Consider the following 26,969-nt stretch of genomic DNA (forward strand, 5'->3'; position numbering starts at 1 on the left):
GCATCAATTTCTTCCTGAAATAATTGACAAATTCTCATTTTTTATTTAAAAAGTTCTCATCCCTACCAAGGTGGTGCTTGGTAGGGTGATGAAAAACTTCTCAAGTTGAAATTCACATTCTTGCCGCTTCATTTTATTAGCATTAGCATATGATGCAAGAAAACAAGTTTATACAGCATTAGCCAAAAAAAAAAAACGATCCCATTTCACTCGTCCATTCACTCCAAATGTTTGTCTAGTTCTACCTTGAATTTATTTAAGGTGTCAAGTTCCACAACGACAGGTGGAATTTTGTTCCAGCAATCAACCACCTGCTAGCTAAAGGCACATTTCCACACATCTATTATGCAACTATCTTTCCTCAATTTGAATTTTTGTCCCCTCAGACGATTAATCTGGGCAAGAGGCAAAACTAATCTTGCTCAAACCATTCAAGGCATTACACACCTCAATCAGATCATCTCGCAGGTGCCTAGTCTCCATATGCTGCAATTTGCAGAACTTTAGCCTTTCTTCATATTCGATTTGATTTGATTTTGAGTTTACTGGCACAACTGCAACTTAGGCTATAATGCACCAACCACGCCTTTCTTCATAAGAACAACCATTTGTTCTCCTCACCAATCGTGTTGCCCTTCTCTGTACTCATAGTAGCAGCTCTACATCCTTCCTAAAAAGAGACCTCCAGACCTGTATACAGACTCAAGGTGACGTGACCATTTCATCCCTTATAAAACTGCAGCCATTATCACCCACTGTAGGATAGAAGCTTCCTCAACAATTCATGCTGAGGGAAATAGACCTTAATCTGCCACACTGGTCCAGTGCGGGTTGGCAGATCGTCCGTATTTAGCATCCAGGGGCTTGAACCCCGGTCTACTCAAAGAGTGTGTGCTACTGCACTCCCGCTCCTGACCACTTTCCTACGGACGCCTACTTCTCCCCTTATACAAGATGACAAATGCCTTATACAAGGGGATAATCACCTCCTTATCGCTGCTATAAAAATTGCTGTATATTATTGACAAGACCATGAGCTACTCTTGCAGACTGTCTTCACTGCCCAGGAAACTTCATATTTGACTGCACAATTAAAGCCAAATCCTTTTTATTCTCCATTACGCTGAGTGTAGTTCCACACAACTGATATGTTCCTCTGGGGTTACTGTTACCCATATGCAATACTTTACATTTGTCAATGTTAAACTTCAGTTGCCACCTCTCAGCCCATCTGCTCAATTTCTCTAGATCTTGTTACAGTAGTATACTGTTGTTAGTTTCATTAGCAATCCTGCTGACCTTTGTATCGTCTGCAAACATTGTCCAGTGCTCAATGTTTGCAGATGATATCAGGCTTAACTGGACATCAAGCCTGATATACCTTCATCAATATCATTAATAAATACAGAAAACAGAAATGGGCCCAAGGCTGAACCCTGGGGAACTCCACTAATAACATTAGTCTGTGACGAGCAGTGTCCATTGATTACCACTCTCTTTCTTCTCCCACTCAACCATCCCTTTATCCCTAGCAGGAATTTGCCCTTAATGCCATACTGCTCCAATTTGTACATAGTCTTCCATGTGCAACAGTATCAAAAGCTTTCCTAAAATCCAAATATATGACTGGATGCAAAAAATGATGTCAAAATCATTTTTTGCATCCAGTTTCTTTGTGACCACATCATATTATCCAATCGGATTGGTCAGATAAGACTTTCCCTTAACAAACCTGTGCTATATCTGAACTATAACTGAAGTCATATCTAGATAATCCTGCGGTGCTTATTTAACCAGTGCCTCCATTAATTTCCCAGAAAGAAGTTAAACTAACTGGTCTGTAATTACTCATGTCACCCTTTGATCCCCCTCTTTGAATTGGGGATGCATATGCACATCTCCAGTCCATGGGGACCTCCCCTGAGTCCAAGGAAGCTCTCATAATTATTTTTATAACAAGTGAATGTATGTTTAAGTTCCTATAATTCTGCATTTTCAGAATTTTTTTCTGCAGAACATAACAAAATCTATCATTCTGATTACCGCTTCCATACCCCATTTTCTTCATCGAATGATGATTTAGGTAAATAGTTTAACCATATTAATTTATGTGCACAGGGACGTCCTCTGTGTTGAAATACAATTTGTTTGAAATAATCCACAACATAATATTCACAGAAGGGACTATAATTTTTTGATTTCAAAATTGAGAGTATACTTTCGAGAACCATGTTGAAATATATAACACGTTACAGAATTTCCATTGATTAGAATTGCTTGCTCAATTATAGTATAAAGTCATTACTTCTTCGATCGTAATTTGTCTAGTATATCAGTTTATCAAAATTTATATACATACATAGTAATGTAAAGCCTCCACAGCAAAGTGATTAGGAATGGGAGTGTAACGGCAGATGCTCTTTGAGTAGACTGGAGTTCAAGCCCCTGACTGTAAAATATGATCGATCTGCCAACCAGCGTGGTAGATGATGGTCCATTCCCTCAACATGGCATTAGCATTAGTAGAGGCATACGATGCAAGAAAGCATGCTTATGCAGCATCAGCCAAAAAAAAAAAAAAAAAAAACCCACTCCGTTCATTCCAAATATCTGTCCAGCTCAGCCTTAAATTTATTTAGGCTATCAACTTCCACAACAAAAGATGGAAGTCTATTCCACCTATCAACTACCCGCTGGCTAAAGACAAACTTCCACATATCTATCAACTGTCTTTCCTCAATTTGAATTTATGTCCTCTCAGGTGATTACTCTGAGCAAGAGGAATAATCCCATCAGCTAAGAGCATGCTCAAACCATTCAAGGCTTTATACACCTCAATCAGATCACCTCGCAGGTGCCTAGTCTCCAGACACTGTAATCTGCAAAACTTAAGCCTTTCTTCATAAGAGCAAACATTCGTTCCATTCAATAATCTTGTTGCCCTTCTCTGTACTCGTTCCAACAGCTCTACATCCTTCTTAAAATGAAGCCTCCGGACCTTAACAAAACCATGCTGACTCCGAGCTATAACTGAAGTCTTGTCTAGATGATCCTGCAGTGCTTCTTTAACCAGTGATTCCATTAATTTCCCTGGAACAGAAATTAAACTAACAGGTCTATAATTACTTGTGTTGCCCTTTGATCCTCCTTTGTGAATTGGGATTACATTTGTACATCTCCAGTCCATGAGTACGTCCCATGAGTCCAAGGAAGCTCTCATAATTGTGGCTAAGGTTGCTTAATTCCTTTGCTGGCTCCTTTAATAAATCTGGATAGATCACATCCACCCCAGGTGCCTTTTTTATGTTTATCTTCAACAATTTCTCCTCCACTTCCCTCTCAGTTATTACAAAATCATCTAGCCCACTGCCCAAATTTAATTCCCATCAGGCATTCCCCTCCCTGAATAGCTCATGTTGAATGTAGATGCAAAATACTTATTAAGCCTGTTAGCCACCTGAGCAGGGTCATCAACAGTTGAACCATCAATATCCAGTGGACCAATCTGATTCATCCCTTTCCTTCTAGAGTTTAGATAGGTAAAGAACTCTTTGCTGTTTTTCTTTGCATCCTTTGCCTACCTAATTTCCTTTGTGACTTTGTTATAGACCAGCTTATATTTATTATAGGCTTCCATGTCACCCATTAATTTATATGTATCCCATGCATTTTTTTTCTCTGCCACATGTCTCATTAGTTCATCTGACATCCATTTAGGCCTAAACCTTGAACAATATTTCTTAAGTTGGTATGTAAAGCCTAGTAGCTTCCAAGATTAATTCTTTCAATGACTCCCATTTTGAATTTGCTGTTGGTAACATCGTCAGTTGGTCCCACCATATAGAATTTAAATGAGGTCTCAGACCACAATAGTCGCCTTTACGAAAGCAAAAACCCTTCCCTTTACCCCTGATGGTAGTTACCTCTTTGAGTAAATCCCATTTCAGCACATTGTGATCACTGCCACCTAGTGATTCCTTTATCTGCAGATTCTTAATGCATGAAGAATCACTACTGATAATCAGATCAAGAGTTGTTGTTGTTGTTATTTGGTTTTTAGGAGCATTGGCAACCAAGGCCATATTGCTCCGGGGATATGTAATGGTCATTCCCTGACCTTTCCGCATCCTCTGTATTTGGTGGTCACAGGCTCGAACCCTGGTCTAATCATGAAGCGTGTGCTACGCACTGCTGCTCCTGCCCACCTGGCTACGGAGGTGCCCCAGATCAAGACTATTACTCCCTCTAGTTGCCTCCCAACTTGATGATATAGAAAACATATTACTCCCTCTAGTTGCCTCCCAAACATGCTGATACAGAAAACAATCATCCAATAAATTCAACAAAGCCTTGCTAGTGCGTGAGTGACCAACCCACAAATTCCAGTCAATATCCAGGAAATTCAAATCCCCTCATTATAAGACTCTCTGATTTACTGCCCCACTATTTCCCTGTACAGTTTTTTTATTATACTCATCAGTCATTAAGCCTATAACATACTCCTACTCTCAATTTTTATCTCCCAGTGCTTATGTCTCACCAAACTGACTCGACACTGCACTGTCCAGTGATGTCGACTGGCTGCACTTCCTCGGATTTTATGTGTTTCTTAACTAATAGCATAACCCCTCCTCTCTTCCTATCCTGTCTATCCTTCGTGTACACATTGTACTCCCCAAATTCCAGTTCTGCATTCCTTATGTGTGACACCACGTCTCTGATATCCCAACAATATCTGCCTTTGATATTGTTGGGATGTCAGAGACGTGGTGTCACACATAAGGAATGCATCCTTGTATCCCCCCCCCAAGCTAGCAGTTTTCCGACCCACCTAACACTGCTTTGATAGCATCAGCAAATATTCTTGCACCCTTTCTATTTAAGTGTATCCCAACCCTGTAGAAGCAGTCTCTCCTGTTAACAAGTACAGACCAGGCTGAAAAAAATTCTACCCCTTGAGCCTTGCACAATCTCTCCAGGGCTGAACTGATTGACAAGGCTCACATCATATACTCCCTTCTAACGTGTCTGGGCAGAATTGCAGACACTTTCAAATTCAACCCTAATTCACTGCTTTTTTTTCAACAGTGACCCGTACTTTTAAGTAATTCTGCAGGTCTCCTACCCTTAATATCATTAGTGCCAACGCGTACAACAATATCACCTTTTGTGCCCTTAAAAGATTATATCTGCTCTACAACGTCATCAACCTTTGTCCCTGGCAGACGTATCCTGGTCCTGTTCCACCTATCCTTTTTACACACAATGTTCTCCGTTTCCCTGACAATAGAATCCCGACAACTACTAGTTCCTGTGGGACCAGTGCATTCTGCCTTGGGGTTGCCGCTGTGTTGCGTGATGATCAAGTGCAAGCTCTGCTGCTGATGTGGACAGCTGAGAGCTTGACGGATCCCTCAATTTAGATCCTTCGAGGGCATCCACCCTGTCCTTCAACCTCTCATATAGGCCCATAATAATGCTGAGTTGCCATCTGATTTCCTCACACTCCTTACATCGCGCACACACAAAGACATTTGGCAATAAAGCCCCTTGGCAATATCATGTCCCGTACCTGACTGCTCCACAAACATCAAACAAGCAGTGCATTTTAAAAGGCTGTGATTCAGAGGGCAACTGCCCCCTTCAGTTCTCCCCAGTGACAGCACTCCCATTAGCTTGAGCCTTTTGCTTTGCTGCTCTGGTCTGAGTCATGATTTCGATTCAATTTTAATAAAATTTCAATCTCAGCACAAAATTTTAACCCTAAACTTATATCCCAATGCAGTTATAACACTATATCTATATTTTTTATTTTTTAATATATCGAGGAGGTCTCTATCCTGCAGTGGATTGACAATGACTGCAGATTTAATTTTTTTTAATAACATGGTAATATAGACTATGTTGATTCCCATGTGCTTTAAAGTCAAGAACATTGTAGGCTTTCCTAATTAACAAATCATAGCCAACGCTTCCCGTTTTCGTTGACTAATAATTGGGAATTGATTTGACAAACACAAAATTAGATTCTAATGACTTCTTATAAATTCCTTTGATGCCAACACAGAATGTGTAATGTTTTGATTCAATTTTAATAAAATTTCAATCTCAGTACAAAATTACTGATTCCTATAGATTTAAATGCAACCTCTAAAATTTCTACAGTTTGCAGCCATAAAATCTTCATTGCCATATACAACAAATGCTGGGGTGTTACACCACGCAATCAGACCTATGGATTTCACTAGATGCCATCATGAACAGAGCGATTTTCAACCCATTTAAACTTTCATGCATGTTCAAGATATATATAGCTTGAAATGAAATTGTCAGGGAAGGTCAGTGACGGGACACAATACACAAATACTTTTCCTCTGACCATACCAAGGTGCCTCCGTAGCCAGGAGCAGAGAGAGAGAGAGAGAGAGAGAGAGATCCATACATGGCACCAGCATATATATTTGCTAACTATGTAAAGGAATTTTATACTTGTTCTTTAATAAGCAAAAAAAAAAGTTTAAACAATCAAGCTTATAAAATAAATTTAATATAGGTTAACAAATAAGTGTTCATCCTTGCAGAATCTATGTCATGAATTCACCAATGTCCCTACTTACTTACTCCATGGCACTACGGTCCTTGTAAAACCCTTGGCCTCCTCAATGATTTTCCTCCAGCTGTCTCTTTCCTTGGCTATTGTTTTCCATTGTTTCACCCTAAGTTGTCATAGGTCTCTCATCCACCTACCTCCTCCTCAGTCTTCCTCTCAATCTTCTTCCTCCCAGTTCAGTTGTCCTTCCATTGCTTTCCTTAGCCATCTGTTTTCCTCCATTCATATCACGTGACCTGCCCATCTAAGTCTTGAGCTCTTTATCATTCCTACTATATCCGGGTTCTCCATACAGTTCCTTCAGCTGTTGGTTTGTCTTTATTTCTCACTCTTCCCCGACTTTTACAGAGCCAAAGATTTTCCTTAATATCTTCCTTTCCACACATTTAAAGATTTTTTGTCCTTCTTTTTAAGCACCATGTTTCACTAGCATAAGTCACAACAGGTCACATTACCATTTTGTATAATGCTAATTTTGTTCTTCTAGAGAACAGTTTTGATCAAAAGTGTTTCTGCAAGGATAAATAGCATCTATTACCAGCATTAAGATGAGCCTGAATTTCTGGGGTGTTATTACTATCATGTTGAATCACAGCTCAGATATTTGAAGGATTCTCTTCTATTGAAACCATGCTTCACTGTTTGCTAGATCTGTTGGGTACTTTGTCTCTCCCTCCCACTTGTAATCATCAACTTCATTTCATTTATCTTCAACCCAACCCTTTCTGCTTCTTTCTCCAACTCTTCAAAAGCTGTCCTCAGACTATGTGGGTTTCTTGCAGTGATCACAACATCATCTGCATAGGCTAAGTAATGGTAGAGTCTGTTATACATGATCCCACTGGAGGTGGTAGTGGTGGCTGATACTTTTCTCATAACCATCTCCAATACCACGTTAAAAAGGACTGGCAACAAGGGTCCCTTGTCTCAGTCCTCTCCTCAGTTCGAAGGACTCTGTGAGATTCCTTTGCACCTTAACCTTCCACTTGCTTCCTTCCAGCACGATCTTTGTCAGCCTTACAAGATTTTTTGGTAGGCCCAGGCTTCCCATCATTTTTCATAGCTCCACACTATCACATGCCATGCTGAAATCAATAAAGAGATGGCACAGATCTACATTATATTCGTAGCACTTCTCCAAGATCTGTCTTATGGTGGAAATATGGTCAACAGTTGACCTCCCTTCATGGAATCCACTTTGATATTCACCAACTATTCTTTCTGCTAGTCTTGATATCCTTCTAGTCAGAATGAAGGATAAAATCTTATATGTTGCACTAAGCAAGGCAACTTCTCTGTAATTCCCACAAATTAGTTTATCTCCCTTCTTGTGGATTCCAGTCATTTGGCAATTCTTCTTTTTCCCATATGTCCGACATAAGCTGATGTAATTTTTGGATCAGTTTCTCACCACCTGCCTTTATAAGTTCTGCTGGGATGTTATCTTCTCTGAGTGCTTTGTTATTTTTAGCTCTTTGGACTGCATCCCATACCTCTTCTATTGTTGGGCCCGAGATTTTTTTTAGTTTCCTACTTCTTTATAGAATTTCCTGATCTGCCCTCTGTCGTATTCTTCTTGCATTTTTTCTATACTTTCCTATACTTCAGCAAAGCAAAAGGCTCAAGCAAATGGAAGTGCTGTGGCTCAGAGCAGAACTGAGGGGGGGCAGTTGTCCTCTGACTCACAGCCTTATAAAATGCACTGTTTGCTTGATGTTTACAGAGCAATCGGGTACGGGACATGATACTGCCAAGGGGGATGTCTTTGTGTGTGCGCGATGCAAGGAGTGTATCGATATCAGGCAACAACTCGGCGTTCTTGTGGGCCTATATGACAGCTTGAAGGACAGGGTGGATGCCCTCGAAGAAACTAAATTGAGGGGCCCATCAAGCTCTCAGCTGCCCACATCAACGCCAGAGCTTGCACTTGGGCATCGCGTGACACAGAGACAACCCCCAAGGCAGAATGCGCTGGTCCTGAAAGAACTAGTAGTTGTTGGTGACTCTATTATCAGGGAAACGGGGAACATGCTTTGTAAAAAAGATAGGTGGAACAGAACCAGGGTATGTCTGCCAGGGGCAAAGGTTGATGACGTTGTAGAGCGAATATCATCTTTTAAGGGCACAAAAGGTGATATAGTTGTACACGTTGGCACTACTAATATTAAGAGTAGGAGACCGGCAGAATTACTTAACAAGTACAGGTCACTGTTGAACAAAAGCCGAGAATTAGGGTTGAATTTGAAAGTGTCTGCAATTCTGCCCAGACACGATAGGAGGGAGTATATGATGAGAGCCTTGTCGATCAATTCGGCCCTGGAAAGATTGTGCAAGACTCAAGGGGTAGAATTTTTTCAGCCTGGACTGTACTTGTTAACAGGAGAGATTGCTTCTACAGGGATGGGATACACTTAAATAGAAAGGGTGCAAGAATAATTGCTGATGCTATGAAGGCAGTGTTACGTGGGTCGGAAAACTGCTAGCTTGGGGGGAGACAAAGACCAATAGATTGACAGTAGCCACTGGCAGAGGTGAAAGAGATTCTTGCACTGCTTCTAGTAGAATGAGCAGAAGCCTGAAAAACAAGATGCATGGTATTTCAGAGACTGCTGGGCGCCATTGCGGTACAAGTAAACACATGGGTTGTGTTAGGGTAGCTAAGAATAGAAACAGGTGCAGGTATACCTGTGTGTACACCAATGATAGGAGTTTAGTAAATAAATTTGATGAATTTGAGGTATTGCTCAAAACATCAAAGGCAGATATTGTTAGGATATCAAAGGCAGATATTGTTGGGATATCAGAGATGTGGTGTCACACAGATATAAGGGATGCAGAACTGCAATTTGGGGAGTACAACGTCTACAGAAAGGATACACAGGATAGGAAGGGGGGAGGGGTTATGCTATTAGTTAAGAAACACATAAAAACCAAGGAAGTGAAGCCAGTCGATATCGCTGGACAGTGCAGTGTTGAGTCAGTTTGGTGTGACATAAGCATTGGGAGATCAAAATTGAGAGTAGGAGTGTGCTATAGGCCTAATGACTCTGATGAGTATAATAAGCAACTGTACAGGGAAATAGCATTAGCATTAGTAGAGGCATTTGATGCAAGAAAGCAAGCTTATGCAGCATCAGCCAAAAAAAAAAAAAAAACCCACTTCCACTTCACCCCTCTGTTCGTTCAAAATACCTGTCCAGCTGAGCCTTAAACTTATTTAGGCTGTCAACCTCCACCACAAGGGATGGAAGTCTGTTCCACCAACCAACCACCCGCTGGCTAAAGGCAAATTTCCGCACGTCTATCCTACATCTGTCTTTCCTCAATTTGAATTTATGCCCTCTCAGGTGATTTTTCTGAGCTAGAGGAAGAATCCCATCAGCATTGAGCATGCTTAAACCATTCAAGGCTTTATACACCTCTATCAGATCACCTCGCTGGTGCCTAGTCTCCAGACACTGTAATTTGCAAAACTTAAGCCTTTCTTCGTAAGAGCACCCCTTTGTTCCATTCACTAATCTTGTTGCCCTTCTCTGTACTCGTTCCAGCAGCTCTACATCCTTCTTGAAATGAGGCCTCCAGACCTGTATACAGTACTCTAGGTGTGGCCTGACCATCGCCTTATACAATGGAATAATCACCTCCTTATCCCTGCTGGAAAAATTCCTGTATATCATTGACAATACTCCATGAGCTACTCTTGCAGCCCGTCTGCACTGCTCAGAGAACTTCATATCTGCCTGCACAACCACCCCCAAGTCCCTTTCATTCTCTACCACTGTCAGTGTAGTACCACAGAGTTGATACGTTGCTCTGTGGTTGCTGTTTCCCATGTGTAGTACTTTACATTTGTCAATGTTAAACTTCATTTGCCACCTCTCAGCCCATCTGCTCAACCTTTCCAGATCCTGTTGCAGCAGCATAGTGTCAGTAGTGTCCTTGACAACCCTGCCAACCTTTGTATCGTGTGCAAACTTGGACATTAAGCCTGATATACCCTCATCAATATCATTTATAAATACAGAAAACATTAATGGACCCAACACTGAGCCCTGAGGGACTCCACTAATAACATCAGTCCACGATGAGCAGTGTCCATTGATTACCACTCTCTGTCTTCTCCCACTCAACCACCCCTTTATCCATAGCAGCAATTTGCCTCCAATGTCACACTGCTCCAATTTGTGTAGCAGACTTCCATGTGCAACAGTATCAAAAGCCTTTCTAAGATCCAAGTATATAATATCAAAGTTATTCCCTGCATCCAGTTCTTTTGTGACTGCATCATAGTATCCAATCAAGTTGGTCAGGCAAGACTTCCCCTTAACAAAACCATGCTGTGTCTGAGCTATAACTGAAGTCTTGTCTAAATGATCCTACAGTGCTTCTTTAACCAGTGCCTCCCTTAATTTTCCTGGAACAGAAGTTAAGCTCACAGGTCTATAATTACTTGTGTCAGCCTTTGATCCTCCTTTGTGAATTGGGGTCACATTTGCACATTTCCAGTCTATGGGTACCTCCCCTGAGTCCAAGGAAGCTCTCATAATTATGGCTAAGGGTTTGCTTACTTCCTTTGCTGCCTCCTTTAATATAACTGGATAGATCCCATCCACCCCGGGTGCCTTTCTTGTGTTTATCTTCAACAGATTCTCCTCCACTTTACTCCCAGTTATTTCAAGATTCTGTAGTTTACTGCTAGAGTTGAATACACCTCTGGCATTCCCCTCGCTGAATAACTCCTCATGTGTGAATGTGGATGCAAAATATTCATTTAGTTTGTTAGCTACCTGAGCAGGATCATCAACACTTGACCCATCAATATCAAGTGGACCAATCTGATTCATCCCCTTCCTTCTAGAGTTTACATAAGTAAAGAACTCTTTGCTGTTTTTCTTTGCATCCCTTGCCAAGGATTTCTCGTAATCTGCCTTCGCCTGCCTAACCTCCTTTGTAACTTGGTTGCATATCAACTTGTATCTATCATAGGCTTCTGTGTCATGTGTTAATTTGTATGTATCCCATGCATTTTTCTTCTCTGCCATATGCCTCATTAGTTCATCTGACATCCATTTTGGCCTAAACCTTGAACAATATTTCTTAGTTGGTATGTAAAGCCCAGTAGCTTCCAAGATAAGTTCTTTGAATGCTTCCCATTTTGAATTTGCTGTTGGTAACATCATCAGTTGGTCCCACTGTATAGAATTTAAATACTGTCTCAGTCCATCGTAGTCGCCTTTACGGAAGCAATAACCCTTCCCTTTACCCTTAATGGTAGTTACCTCTTTGAGTAAATCCCACTTCAGCACACTGTGATCACTGCCACCTAGTGGTTCATTTATCTGCAGATTCTTAATGCATGAAGAATCACTGCGGATAATCAAATCAAGAGTATTACTCCCTCTAGTTGCCTCCCGAACATGCTGATGTAGAAAACAATCATCCAATAAATCCACAAAAGCCCTGCTAGTGTGTGAGTAACCAGCCCCCAAATTCCAGTCAATATCTGGGAAATTAAAATCTAACATTATAAGACACTCTGATTTACTGGCCCACTCTATTTCCCTGTACAGTTCCTTATTATACTCATCAGAGTCATTAGGCCTATAGCACACTCCTACTCTCAATTTTGATCTCCCAATGTTTATGTCACACCAAACTGACTCCACACTGCACTGTCCAGCGATGTCGACTGGCTTCACTTCCTTGGTTTTTATGTGTTTCTTAACTAATAGCATAACCCCTCCCCCCTTCCTATCCTGTCTATCCTTTCTGTAGACGTTATACTCCCAAAATTGCAGTTCTGCATCCCTTTTATCTGTGTGACACCACGTCTCTGATATCCCAACAATATCTGCCTTCGATGTTTTGAGCAATACCTCAAATTCATCAAATTTATTTACTAAACTCCTAGCATTGGTGTACAGAGTGGGCCAGTAAATCAGAGAGTCTTATAATGGGAGATTTTAATTTCCCAGATATTGACTGGAATTTGGGGGCTGGTTACTCACACAATAGCAGGGCTTTTGTGGATTTATTGGATGATTGTTTTCTACATCAGCATGTTCGGGAGGCAACTAGAGGGAGTAATACTCTTGATTTGATTATCAGCAGTGATTCTTCATGCATTAAGAATCTGCAGATAAATGAACCACTAGGTGGCAGTGATCACAGTGTGCTGAAGTGGGAGTTACTCAAAGAGGTAACTACCATTAGGGGTAAAGGGAAGGGTTATTGCTTCCGTAAAGGCGACTACGATTGACTGTGACAGTATTTAAATTCTATACAGTGGGACCAACTGATGATGTTACCAACAGCAAATTCAAAATGGGAAGCATTCAAAGAACTTATCTTGGAAGCTACTAGGCTTTACATACCAACTAAGAAATATTGTTCAAGGTTTAGGCCAAAATGGATGTCAGATGAACTAATGAGGCATATGGCAGAGAAGAAAAATGCATGGGATACTTACAAATTAACACATCACACAGAAGCCTATGATAGATACAAGTTAATATGCAACCAAGTTACAAAGGAGGTTAGGCAGGCGAAGGCAGATTACGAGAAATCCTTGGCAAGGGATGCAAAGAAAAACAGCAAAGAGTTCTTTACTTATGTAAACTCTAGAAGGAAGGGGATGAATCAGATTCGTCCACTTCATATTGATGGGTCAAATGTTGATGATCCTGCTCAGGTAGCTAACAAACTAAATGAATATTTTGCATCGACATTCACACATGACGAGTTATTCAGCAAGGGGAATGCCAGAGGTGTATTCAATTCTAGCAGTAAGCTACAGAATCTTGAAATAACTGGGAGTAAAGTGGAGGAGAAACTGTTGAAGATAAACACAAGAAAGGCACCCGGGGTAGATGGGATCTATCCAGTTATATTAAAGGAGGCAGCAAAGGAAGTAAGCAAACCCTTAGCCATAATTATGAGAGCTTCCTTGGACTCAGGGGAGGTATCCATAGACTGGAAATGTGCAAATGTGACCCCAATTCACAAAGGAGGATCAAAGGCTGATACAAGTAATTATAGACCTGTGAGCTTAACTTCTGTTCCAGGAAAATTAATGGAGGCACTGGTTAAAGAAGCACTGCAGGATCATTTAGACAAGACTTCAGTTATAGCTCAGACACAGCATGGTTTTGTTAAGGGGAAGTCTTGCCTGACCAACTTGATTGGATACTATGATGCAGTCACAAAAGAACTGGATGCAGGGAATAACTTTGATATTATATACTTGGATCTTAGAAAGGCTTTTGATACTGTTGCACATGGAAGACTGCTACACAAATTGGAGCAGTGTGACATTGGAGGCAAATTGCTGCTATGGATAAAGGGGTGGTTGAGGGGGAGAAGACAGAGAGTGGTAATCAATGGACACTGCTCATCGTGGACTAATGTTATTAGTGGAGTCCCTCAGGGCTCAGTGTTGGGTCCATTATTGTTTTCTGGCAGGGTTGTCAAGGACACTACTGACACTATGCTGCTGCAACAGGATCTGGAAAGGTTGAGCAGATGGGCTGAGAGGTGGCAAATGAAGTTTAACATTGACAAATGTAAAGTACTACACATGGGAAACAGCAACCCCAGAGCAACATATCAACTCTGTGGTACTACACTGACAGTGGTAGAGAATGAAAGGGACTTGGGGGTGGTTGTGCAGGCAGATATGAAGTTCTCTGAGCAGTGCAGACGGGCTGCAAGAGTAGCTCATGGAGTATTGTCAATGATATACAGGAATTTTTCCAGCAGGGATAAGGAGGTGATTATTCCATTGTATAAGGCAATGGTCAGGCCACACCTAGAGTACTGTATACAGGTCTGGAGGCCTCATTTCAAGAAGGATGTAGAGCTGCTGGAACGAGTACAGAGAAGGGCAACAAGATTAGTGAATGGAACAAAGGGGTGCTCTTACGAAGAAAGGCTTAAGTTTTGCAAATTACAGTGTCTGGAGACTAGGCAGCAGCGAGGTGATCTGATAGAGGTGTATAAAGCCTTGAATGGTTTAAGCATGCTCAATGCTGATGGGATTCTTCCTCTAGCTCAGAAAAATCACCTGAGAGGGCATAAATTCAAATTGAGGAAAGACAGATGTAGGATAGACGTGCGGAAATTTGCCTTTAGCCAGCGGGTGGTTGGTTGGTGGAACAGACTTCCATCCCTTGTGGTGGAGGTTGATAGCCTAAATAAGTTTAAGGCTCAGCTGGACAGGTATTTTGAACGAACAGAGGGGTGAAGTGGAAGTGGGTTTTTTTTTTTTTTTTGGCTGTGCTGCATAAGCTTGCTTTCTTGCATCAAATGCCTCTACTAATGCTAATGCTAATTTCCCATTTCTTTTATCTACATATTGACTTTGTTTCAACTCTTTTAGCCCTGTAGTCCTCAGGTTCTTTCTAGTTCCTCTCTGTAACATTTTCTGCCTGGTTTCATTTCATTCTTCTTACTTACCTTTCGTTCTTCTTACTTACATGCACCTACTTATCTGAGTTAAATTAAGCTACTTAGTTTCAGAATGAAAGTCAGCAATCATAATTTCTGGCAAAAGTGGAATGTAATCTGTATGTCTTTCAAATATTTGATTTGTTCAAACTGATTCCATAATTTTTTACATCATTTTTCCCCACATTGGGAGGCTTACTCCAACAAGAACTGTGCATGCTCTAAGTGCCCACTCCTGTTACTAAAAGTTGTAGTAATGGCAAATGATGCAAGAAAGCAAGATTATATAGCATCAGCAAAAAAAAAAAAAACCCACACAGTTCACCCATCCATACTCTCCAAGAATTTGTCTAGTTCGGCGGTTCCCAAACTGTGCACTGCGATGCCCCAGCAAAATAACGGGGGTGCCGCGAGATATTTAAAATTTTTTAGGGGAAACACACCGATACATAACAGCTGTCGGACACCACCCGAACTACTAGCTTGAGGTAGCTCACAGTTTCAACAATAGATCGTGCTACATTCCTTTTGATGATGTTTTCGAATGTTTGAGATATGTTTTTATTTACTTTTACTTTCGGCTTAGCCAGTAACTTCTTGAAATTTCTTGTTTCTTAGATTTTGTATATAAATACCTGTCGACTATCTGGGTCCATCAGTAACTGAAATAACTGAAGGGTGTTTTGATCAAGTGTCTGAGAGGTCTAGCAAAATTCAGTGAATTATTTTGATTTTTAGTCCTTGTGCATAAAAATGGAAAGATTTTTGACATTAATAAGAAGTGTGAGAGTGAAGAAAAGGATGACAAACCATAGACCAGTGTTAAAGTTGTGAAAGTTTTTGCTCTAGAGGGCATGATCCAAGTAAACTAAAATGCCACTTAGAGACCAATCATTCTAACATGGCTAGTAAATCCAGTGATTATTTTACCAGAAAGTTAAAAGAATTCAAAGAGACAGAAAGGTACATTTTTTTAAATAAGCATCAATACCGAGCAATGCTTTGCTACCATCCTACAGGGTGGCATATAGACTTGCAAAGTGTAAAAAGCCTCACACCCTCGCAGAAGAACAGAACTGATTTTACTGGCTGCAGTGGATGTGGTCAACATTATGGTTGGTGATTCTGAGGGAAGACTGCTTTCAAAGGTGCTTTTATCCAACAATACTATCAGTCATAGAATCCAACACATGACTGAAGACCTCAACGATCAGCTAACTGAAAAATTAAAAGAGAAGGAATTTGGATTACAGCTAGATGAGGCAATGGATAGTAACAAGGATGCTCATGTTATATGCTACACATGATTTGTAGATGGTGACAAAATTGTTGAAGACCTTCCCTTTTGTAGAAGTATCACTGCAGGTATAAAGGCACAAGACTTGTTTGAAATCGTTGACACTTTTATGCTTGTAAACAACTTAGACTGGTCTAAGTGTGTTGCCATCTATACCGATAGTGGTAACTCTATATCTGGCTGTTATGGAGAATTGCATGCACTTATACAAAGCAAAGCTGTTGATGCACTGTGGACCCACTGCATAATCCACAGGGAAGCCCTTGCATCAAAGCAAATGAGTCCTCCACTGAGCCTAGTCATGGAAAGTGTGTTGAAAGTAGTGAACTTTATAAAAACTCAGCCACAGAAGGCAAGGTATTTTAAAAAACTGTATGAGGATATGGGATCTAAGCACACCTCTTTGTTGTACTACTGTAGCTCACAATGGCTCTCCCGGCAATGTACACAATGTAGCTCACAATGGCAATGTACTGTCCCGTGTGTTCAAATTATGACAGGAACTCTACTATTATCTTGAAGAACATGTGTATACCAAAAACTTCTTGGATACTGATTTTTTGTTAATATTATCATGCCTGTGCTATCTCTTCAAAAAACTGAATGTGTTGAATCTCACACTGCAGGGAAGCAACACACACAATTTTGAAACTTGCAGAGAAGGTTTCAGCCATCAGAAAAAAGCTACTACTATGGAGAAGTAAATTAAGTAAAGATCGTTCCAAAGGCTGTTTCCCCCGGTTGCAGCAGTTTGTTGCATCCAACGATGTTTATTTGATCCATTACTTAAATCTGTTTTTGAGGAGCACCTAACACAGCTCAGTGCCTGGTTTGAAAAATACTTTTCAGAAGATATGGAGATGTTTGCATGGATCCAAAACCCATTTAAGGCTAAGGCCCCATCTGAATTTACCACTTCAGAAGAAGAAAATCTTATTGAGCTGTCTTGTGAGAAGACTTTAAAAACAAAATTTGGCAGCACAGAACTGAGATTGGGATATCAACAAAAGATGAATATCCTCTGCCAAGTGCTAAAGCTTGGTGCATCCTAATTCCATTTGAGACATATCTGTGCAAAACAGGTTTTCAGTGGGTGCTATGATAAAAAAGCAAGTACTGCATCTCCTTGTCACCCATGTTTCAGCCTGCTCTTTAATTTCATCTATTGCTCTGCTCATCTACTGCTGCAATGTGGAACAGGAAATGAGGTTGTTGACATCCAATCCGATTCCAAGGTTTGAGAAATTGTGAAGTGCACAACAGGCACACACATTCCATTAGTAAGTAATTGTGGTTATTTAAGAATGAAATAAAAATATTATTTTTTCTTTCAAATATGTGTATTATTTTTTTCAAATGGCTACTAAGTTGTTAGGACATAAATACTTTTTAAGTTGTTTGGACCTAACAAATCGAATAAATGGAATTTTTAGGAATTCCCTTTGGTCTAGGGGCACTGTGAAAAAAATCAGACACTAAGGGTGCCGTGAACCAAGAAAGATTGGGAACCTCTGATCTAGTTCTTCCTTGGATTTATACAAACCATTAATTCTTTAATTCCCCCCTCCTACTAGTATGAGTTTAAAAAAACTCCTGCATGGAGGATACGATTCACAAAATCACTGCTACTGTCCAAAATGCCTAAGGCAACTATGTATTGACCATCACAACAGACTTTGAGGGTGCTTTCATGAGAAAGCACCACTCTGGTGGGAAAGCATCCTCAGAAGGTTCAGCCACTTCAGGTTCTTATCAATGTATGAAACTTAAGAAGCTACTTTTGGGGGAGAGGAGTCAAAACAACAAAATTCAGTACCTTCTCAGTACAAAGGGGAACTGTGCTGGGCCCCTCTGGTCAGTGGTTCTTGATGAATTTCTAACAAAAGAATTTTATCAGCCTTTATTGATAATGATGATATTGAATGATAATGATGATGGTATATCAAGCTTATTGTCCAAGTTTGCAGACGATACAAAGGTCGGCAGGGTTGTTAAGGACAATAATGACAGTATGCTGCTGAAACAGGATCTAGAAAAGTTGAGCAGATGAGCTGAGATAAGTTGAGTGGCAAATGAAGTTTAACATTGACAAATGTAAAGTACTATATATGGGAAGCAGTAATCCCAGAGTAACGTATCAACTCTGTGGTACTACACTGACAGTGGTAGAGAATGAAAAGGACCTGGGGGTAATTGTGCAGGCAGATATGAAGTTTTCTGAGCAGTGCAGGTGGTCTGAAAGAGTAGCTCATGGTGTCTTGTCAATGATATACAGGAATTTTTCTGGAAGGGATAAGGAGGTGATTATCCCCTTGTATAAGGCAATGGTCAAGCGACACCTTGAGTACTGTATACAGGTCTGGAGGCCTCATTTTAAGAAGGATGTAGAGCTGCTGGAAAGAGTACAGAGAAGGGTAACAAGATTAGTGAATGGAACAAAGGGTTGCTCTTACAAAGAAAGGCTTAAGTTTTGCAAATTACAGTGTCTGGAGACTAGGCACCGGCAAGGTGCTCTGATAGCGGTGTATAAAGCCTTGAGTGGTTTTAGCATGCTCAATGCCGATGGGATTCTTCCTCTTGCTCAGAATAATCACCTGAGAGGGCATAAATTCAAATTGGAATTTGAATTTATTTTGGAAATTCAAATTGGTGGAACAGACTTCCATCCCTTATTGTGGAAGTTGATAGCCTAGATAAATTTAAGGCTCAGCTGGACAGGTATTTCAAACGAATGGAGGGGTGAAGTGGGAGTGGTTTTTTAATTTTTTTTTTTTGGCTGATGCTGCATAAGCTTGCTTTCTTGCATCATATGCCTCTACTAATGCTAATGACACTTGTTCACTGTAATTTTTAGGAAATACAAGCAAAGAAAAGTTGTTCCACAGAACAGAAATATAAAGAAGAGAAAAAGCTAATTCTGTGAGTTATGAGTTGGACAGTGAATGGATATTGACTGATTGAGGCATGCTCAGACAGTTTGCAAGAGTTGGGGCAGAGGAGGACATGTACCCCTGGAATATGCCTATAGAAAAGCATGCAGTGAAAGCTGAAATGTTTATAAGAAGTGAAGAAACACTCTAAGAGATGGGTCATTAATTAACCTGACTGCTCTCTTTCTGAACCGAGTTGAAAAAAGCTTTGAGGGGTATTACCCCAACACATGGGAACAATATCCCACAAATCTGAGATTTGTACTGAGTAGTTGTTTAGAATAAAATTAAACAAAGAGAGAAAAAATAAAACACAACACAATATGAGAATAGGTGAAAGGTGAGAATAGGAGCAGTAATCTTTTTTTTTTTTTTTTTTTTTTTTGGTGAGAAAAGAGATAGGAACAAGTTTCAGAAGGATTGAAACTAAGTTTTCTTTGCCCCATTAGAGAATTACCTGGAGGATCAGCATTTAAGGAATTGATGGTAGTTATTCAATAAGATGAAGCTGTTTACACAAGTTTCTTGAACTGGAAGGTGGAATGTATCTGAAAATCAAAAGACCAGCAAGCCTTGAAACAGGCTTGCTGGTCTTCTGTTTTGCCATAGGAGTGCCTGGTATTTTAAACAAGCAGAATAGCCTTTCAGTGGTGATGCATCTGTATATTCCAGCAGCAGCAGCAGCAATCCAAATGCCCCCCCCCCAAGAGAAACATCTAGTAAGAAATAGGAAATGTATATATACATTCATGAGCCAAAACATTGACCACCCTAGTTCCATAAGTGGAAGTATCCCACAGCACCTAGGAGCGGCATCACCAACCAGCCCAGCACATATAGTGATGTCGCGGTACCTGTCATTTTGAACAGGAAATCAGTTGCAACGTTAGAAAGACGGGGACAGCATCTCAACACCATAAGCATTGTCAGCTGTTAGAGGTCACTGTAGTGAAGGTGTGGCAGGAATGATCTGATGAGGGACACACATCCACCCAAAATGTCAGGATGGGGAGACCACCACTGGATGATAAAGGTGAACAGAAGCTGGTATGTGCTGTCCAAGACAACAGTTGATTAGACCGGGGTTCGAGCCCGTCACCACCAAATACGGAGGATGCGGAAAGGTCAGGGAATGACCACCGCATATTCCCGGAGCAATATGGCCTTAGTTGCTAATGCTCCTAAAAAAAACCAAAAAAAACCAAGACAACAGATGGCTCACAGTCTCTCAACAGACTACAATGAGAATGGACAGAGAAATGTTTCCAAGCATACCATCCAGCAAATGGTCTTCCCGATATGCCTACAGAGTAGGCAAGCTGTTTGTGTGGTCATGTTTACTGACTGTCATCAATACCTGTCTGCAATGAACATGGGAGCACCATTCCTGGATGATGGACAACTGAAAAATAGTTGCCTGCTCTGAAGAATCAAGATTCCAGTTCCATCATGCCGATGGATGGGCGGATTCAATGGAAAACAGGTTAACAGCTGCAATCAGACTGCACAGTTGGACAAAAACAGGCCAGTGGTGGTGGTGGTGGTGGTGGTATCATGGTTTGGGGGATGTTTTCACGTACATCACTGGTTTCTCCTCATCCTCACTGTACATGCCGCTACATCAGCACTTCTTCAGACCAAGTTTTCCCCTACATGATGACCGTGTATCCAGGTTACACTGGACTCTTTCAACAAGACAATACTCCATGACACAATGGCTGGCTCGTGCAAGAATGGTTCATGTTCACGTGCTCCCTTGACCACAAATTCCCCTGAACATTTGTGGGGTGCAGCATTTGCCAGCCCATATCAGCTTCTCTACTGCCGAAGTCCAGAACATCTCTCTGTCCAGGACACCCAAGGACACCTCATAGTCTCATGAGGTGCAAACGATCATCGTGGCAAATGACGGCAAACACACTATTAGATAGGCTGTCATAATGTTTAGGCTTATGAGTATGTAATCCTATTTAAATAATAAATATATATATATACAAGATGTGATCAAAAAGTCTGGGGACTTATTTTGTATTGTAAAACTGCAGTATCATAGCAAATTTGTTGCAATATGCCTGGGATCTAGACATAGATCCCAGGCATATCTAGACATAGTAACACGAATGACCTGTTCACCTGCAATTTGAATTAACATGCATTGAATAAAAGATGCATTGTATCATCGCATTTTAAAATTTAAAAAAATATGGACAACAAATTTGAATAATATTTTGTTTTAAATTATAAAAAATGAAATAGAAACACAATGTTAAACACAACTCTCATAGCATCTTCAATGGTTAAAAGTTTACAGGGGGCTGCTTGGCCACCGAATATTTCCTCAATCTGGCAGCACTCCAACAACAAAGCCAATGATACAATTCCGTTTGCAATCTGATCAGGTGATTAACATTTAATCTTCAAAGTTGGCCACTGATGATCACAGAGTGCAAATTTCTAGTGTGTCACTAAAAACTTCTCTGATTAAACTCTATAAGGAAGGGAATGAATCAGATTGGTCCACTTGATATCAACGGTTTGACTGTTGATGATTCTGCTCAGATAACTGATAATCTAAATGAATATTTTTCATCTACATTCAAAAGGATGAATTATTCAAGTAGGAAAGGGCCAGATGTTTATCAAACTAACAGGCAGTTAAATGATTTTGTAATAACTAAGAGCGAAGTGGAGGAGAAATTGTTGAAGTTAAACATAAGAAAGGCACTTGGGTAGATGGGATCTATCCAGTTATATTAAAGGAGATGGCAAAGGAAGTAAACAAACCCTTAGCCATTATTATGAGAGCATTCTTGGATTCAGGGGAAGTCCCAGTGGACTGGAGATGTGCAAATTTGTCCCCAATTCAAAAAGGGATTCAAAGGGTGGCAAATAATTATAGACCGGTGTATTCAATAGTAAGAAAAAGTAGGTGGGACATGCTGTATGAAATAATGAAATTTTTGGATATGGAGTACATGTGGTAAGAATATACCCAGATTCTTGACATAACGTGGCCTCGACAATGCTCCCCGCATACACACTACTCGGACTCCCTCCAGTCACTATCTGGCAGAGTAGAGGTAGCAAGATTATACACTAGCTGATCTGGAAGCTTCCTAGAGAGTTACCAATAGGTTCAGTCCGGTGTACTAACTAGCGGCCGGCCTGCGAACACCGTTTTAGAGCTGTACCCTCGAAATGTAATGAATATTGGATCTCGCCACGACATTCATCATAACCTCAAAAGTCATCAATCATACTGCATGATGGAAGAGATAGGGAAGGGCCGCCACCAGCCAACATCCATTTACTGCGCAATGTCCAACTCACCGAACCAACTTTTCATCTTCCTCGTTTATTATTCATTCAACTGCCGTTTTCTGGAACAACCTTTCTTCATACATATTTCCTGAAAATTATGTCCACAGAAGTTCATGTCTAATGTCAACAAATATCTTCTTTGGTCTTCTCAACCTCAAACCCATGCACGCTACTAAGTCCTATAGGTTCTAATACCTCTTGTGTTTGGGATGTTCTTAAAAAAAAAAAAAAAAAAAAACAGATATAAGAGATAATAATTATACAAATAATGCAGTGGCTTAGGCAATGCAGTTGTAATTAAAATTAAATCTGAATTACTTAATTAAAAAATTCAAATGCACATATGCCTACAACCATAATGGTTGTAGTATGTCTGAATTATGAATTTAATTATTATTAAACAGAGATACATTTAATAAGCATATAACTGTATCTGGCCTGTGGAATTCTGCTGCTTGATAAACTGCAAGTATAAATCAAAGTTGAAAGGGGCACATGCGTAATAGTGATGCTTCTTATGCTTACTGACTTTTATAAACATGATAATGGAAAAGACTTATTATTACATATTTATAATGTTCTTTCTTATTTTTCAGCTGAATTAATAATGTTTGGTTTGACTGAAAATAACAATTGGAAAATAACAATGATCCCCAACGGGATATTGAAATCGTTGACTATTCACGTGATTACCGCCAGTGCTCATGGCTTGAAGCACTACACACAGTCACCAATAATAGTACTATGAATCAGACGAGGGGAGTACATTTACACCCTATTATAGAATGTACTGTATTGCAGTGCGATGAGCGCTGACTATCATCACGTGTACGTAATTCTACTTTACTGACACCAGATTCGTGATACATGATCATGCCCAGCTGACTTGTGCTATTGTAACCATTAATATATACTGAAGTAATAATGGTTGTAGTCACAGACTAGTTGATGAAGAGGCACTTCGCTTCGAAAGCTACTATATATTTTAACGCTTTTATTATATAAATTAACTCTTTTATCTTATTGTAATTTAACGCTTTTATTTTATTTCTGTTTTATCTTATGTATATATTATATTTTTATTTTAATAAATTTATTTTAACCAGTTAGTTGGTCGTCGCAAGTAACTTTGATGATATGATGAAAATAACAGGCAAGAAAAACAATGTTTTTAAATTTTTGAATTTTCTTAAAAAATTCAGAAGTACATATACTAATAAGAACTGCAACCCATTAAGAAAGTGATAAAGCAATGCTATACCCCATGCTGAATTTAAAAAAAACAAACAAAAATGTTCTCCAGAAAAAAAAAGGAAATTTGGGATCTGTCACTAGTTTATTCTAGCTTTAGTACTGTGTTCATAGCAATAGGGGCTCGGCACACCCAGGGTCCTGAGCTGGATAAAATTCCCCCCCCCCCCTCTCTCGGTAACTCGGAAATTTTTTTTTTTCGGCCAACGCAGCATAAGCCTCAAGCTTCCTTGCACCATAATAATAATAATAATAAATTTACCCACGAAAGCTGAAATCTTTCTGGATGCATAAATCATGGGCCAAGATAGTCCTCAATTTATATCGTAAAACTTGTAAATTAATACATTTGTATTAATTTAAAACTGGAAAAAAAAAAAAAAACAGCTGCATACCATGATAAATATGAAAAATGAAGGAGAATGCTCTATATATAGTATTTCATAATGTAGGCCATAATTTCAGGATCAATTCTGGACCTGAAAACAATAAAAGAGTTGGTGTAAACACATTAGATTCTGAATGTTCAAATTTTAAAAAATAGCTAAAAACTTTTAAATGGCGAAAAATTATAAAATATTTTAAAAAATAAGAATAAGCAAACACATTCCAAGTGTGAATAAACATTTTACTAAGTACATGTCTGCTTATTCTTATTTATTATTTTTACCATTGAAAATGCCATGGTCATTCTTTAAATTCAAACTGCCATAGCTCCCTAACCCTTCTGAACTGGACACATGTTCATACAAATACTTTTCATTTTTTAGATCCTGAACCAATACTGATGAAATGTTATCATATCCTATGATCTTTGGAGGTCACTGTACAGTAACTGGTTAACTTCAAGGTATAAGGAGCTCTAAAGACTAGAGAAATGTAATCAAAATATTGCTATGACTTTAGTATCAAGCGAAGTAAATTGTAACAGGTGCACATTTTTAGAATAGCCAAGTCAATCGGCATACATAATATTATCCGTAAAATGAAAATTAGGCAGCTTATTAGCACTGAAGATGATCAATCAAAAACATACCTGGAAAAGAAAGTAGATATACAAGCTCTTGGATCAATATCTAACTGTTTAGCCAATTCCAAAATATACTGCATACAAATACACTGGTGTGCAACGTGTTCCATCAGCTGATGTTTCTGAAATGATAAACCTGTTTAAATAATTTAGCAGCAAATGACATTTCATTATAAATAACCAAAGGGGAAAAAATTTAAAAAGTAAATTCAGAAGCATTATAACATGGTCAGTATTTTCTTACAAGTAATCATAAATGTAATCAAAGAATGAAACAATCCCATAATGCAAGCAAAATTTTAAATATAATTTTAAAAATCTGATTTCCTTCAAAACTATCATTACTAAAATAACAAGTTATTCCAATGTAATATATAATGAAACTCAGATGATAACCCCTTCATTTTGTGCTTTTTTTTTTTTTTTTTTTGTCTGAGAGTCAACTGCATAAGAAAAATTTATCACATTAGTACTCAAAATGAAACCTCATTTTCTCATTTCTTTGGTAAGTGTGCTATTTGCAGACAAATGACATGGTTGGAAGATTTTTTCTTATTTTCTTTTAAATAAATGACATGGTGCATATTTCTATGCATATTTAAAAGAAAAGGGTGTTTACAGCAGAAGCTTTGCCAATAAATTCAGCCCTGAAAAGATTGTACGCACTTATGGAGTAGAATTTCTAATGTATACTGAGAGAACCCAGTATGCAAAGCCTTGCACACAGTTTTGCTGAATTTTTGTAACACCATTTTATTGAAATAGAATGCAGAATTTATCATAATTTTCCACATCAATCTCTGGGAACACAAAATTTTTCAAAAAATCAAGATAGATATTGCTTGACTGTTTCTTCAATAAAGGAAAATGACTTGGTATCTCAAATGTAAATCTGCATAAACTGCACTAGATGGTAACCTTCAGTTTATCTCAAACATGCTCTTGAACAATGTGGATCTTCCAATCCCCATATTGATGGAGGGTCACTTCATTTGAGAATAAAATGCTGTTCATCTAATGTACCTGTTAAAATGCTGTTTGTCATCTAATTTTTTGGGGCACATAACCAGTAAGTTTAACTCCTGTGGCTGGTCCTTTGATTTAATGTATATAGTTGAATTCATTTCAGATATCTGAAAAATTCACCTAGATTTATATTTTTCCCTATTATGTGTGTTAGGTGTGTATTCCCTATTATATTGGTATCAGTAACTACTGTAAGTTGGGTGTAAACTGAAAAGCGACTCTTCAGATTCTGTTGTATTGAATGTAATAATATTGACATTGGAGTGGATTATCTCCTTTTAACAGTACTGCATATGGGTAGCAGTAACAGAAACAGGTCGGTCAAATGCATATGGCAATATGTGCTGGATAATACCTAGATTTTGTACACAGAATTTTAGTCTCATCAAATCACTTGTTGACAGCAGAAAAGTTAATTCTCAAATATGATAAGAAAAATTGATTTTCAAGGATTCCTACTGCAGGACTGCCTGATAGCATCCATGGTTTCTTTGGATGCTGTGGGTCTTCCTGTTGTTGTCTCTTTTGTGGATAATACCTGAAACCATTACCTTCTTATGTTGTTTTTCACGTGGTAGATCTACGTGGTGCTTTACTAAATTGTTTTGAATCAAATTTACTGACTTTGACTGAGCTAACCACAAGACACACAGCCTTTTCTTGATTGGTATGAATCACAACACAACCCCACAAAAATAAAATAACTGTTAATAAAGCTATATTGAGTATTATCTATAAATCTATGTTATCCATAAGTATTAGCTATAATATACGAGGGGGGTATCAAAAAGTTCATACCCTGACCTAGATAAAACATCAGTACGAAGATGCCATTTTCAATATAAGTTGTCTACATATTCAATAACTAACGTGTGAAATTATATTCCGCGTAGATGATCTCAAATTCAGGTCATTTCCTGTGAGCAAATGAAGGTGGGTCAGATGGGTAGGTCGTACAAGCGTCTTAGGCGAGCCAAGAGAAGGAAGGCCATCAACATCCACATACAGTGAGAGGGTTCCAAAGGTTGGGCGACTGGTGCTGGGTGACAGACAGGCAAC

At 39.3% G+C, this 26,969-nt stretch overlaps 1 protein-coding gene across 1 annotated transcript in view; it reads right to left on the reverse strand.

The window, feature by feature from the left end:
* The window catches only part of Cdc37 (cell division cycle protein 37), a 301,191-nt gene that overhangs the window by 109,664 nt on the left and 164,558 nt on the right, over window positions 1-26,969 (reverse strand). Inside the window, exon 7 of the mRNA XM_090389100.1 lies at window positions 24,891-25,006. Within this exon, the coding sequence (XP_090245226.1) occupies window positions 24,891-25,006 (116 nt within the window). The remainder of the gene's footprint in view (window positions 1-24,890; window positions 25,007-26,969) is intronic.

The sequence above is a fragment of the Mastigoproctus giganteus genome, chromosome 14, assembly GCF_048544385.1.
Source record: "Mastigoproctus giganteus isolate SK-2022 chromosome 14, ASM4854438v1, whole genome shotgun sequence".
NCBI classification, from domain to species: domain Eukaryota; kingdom Metazoa; phylum Arthropoda; class Arachnida; order Uropygi; family Thelyphonidae; genus Mastigoproctus; species Mastigoproctus giganteus.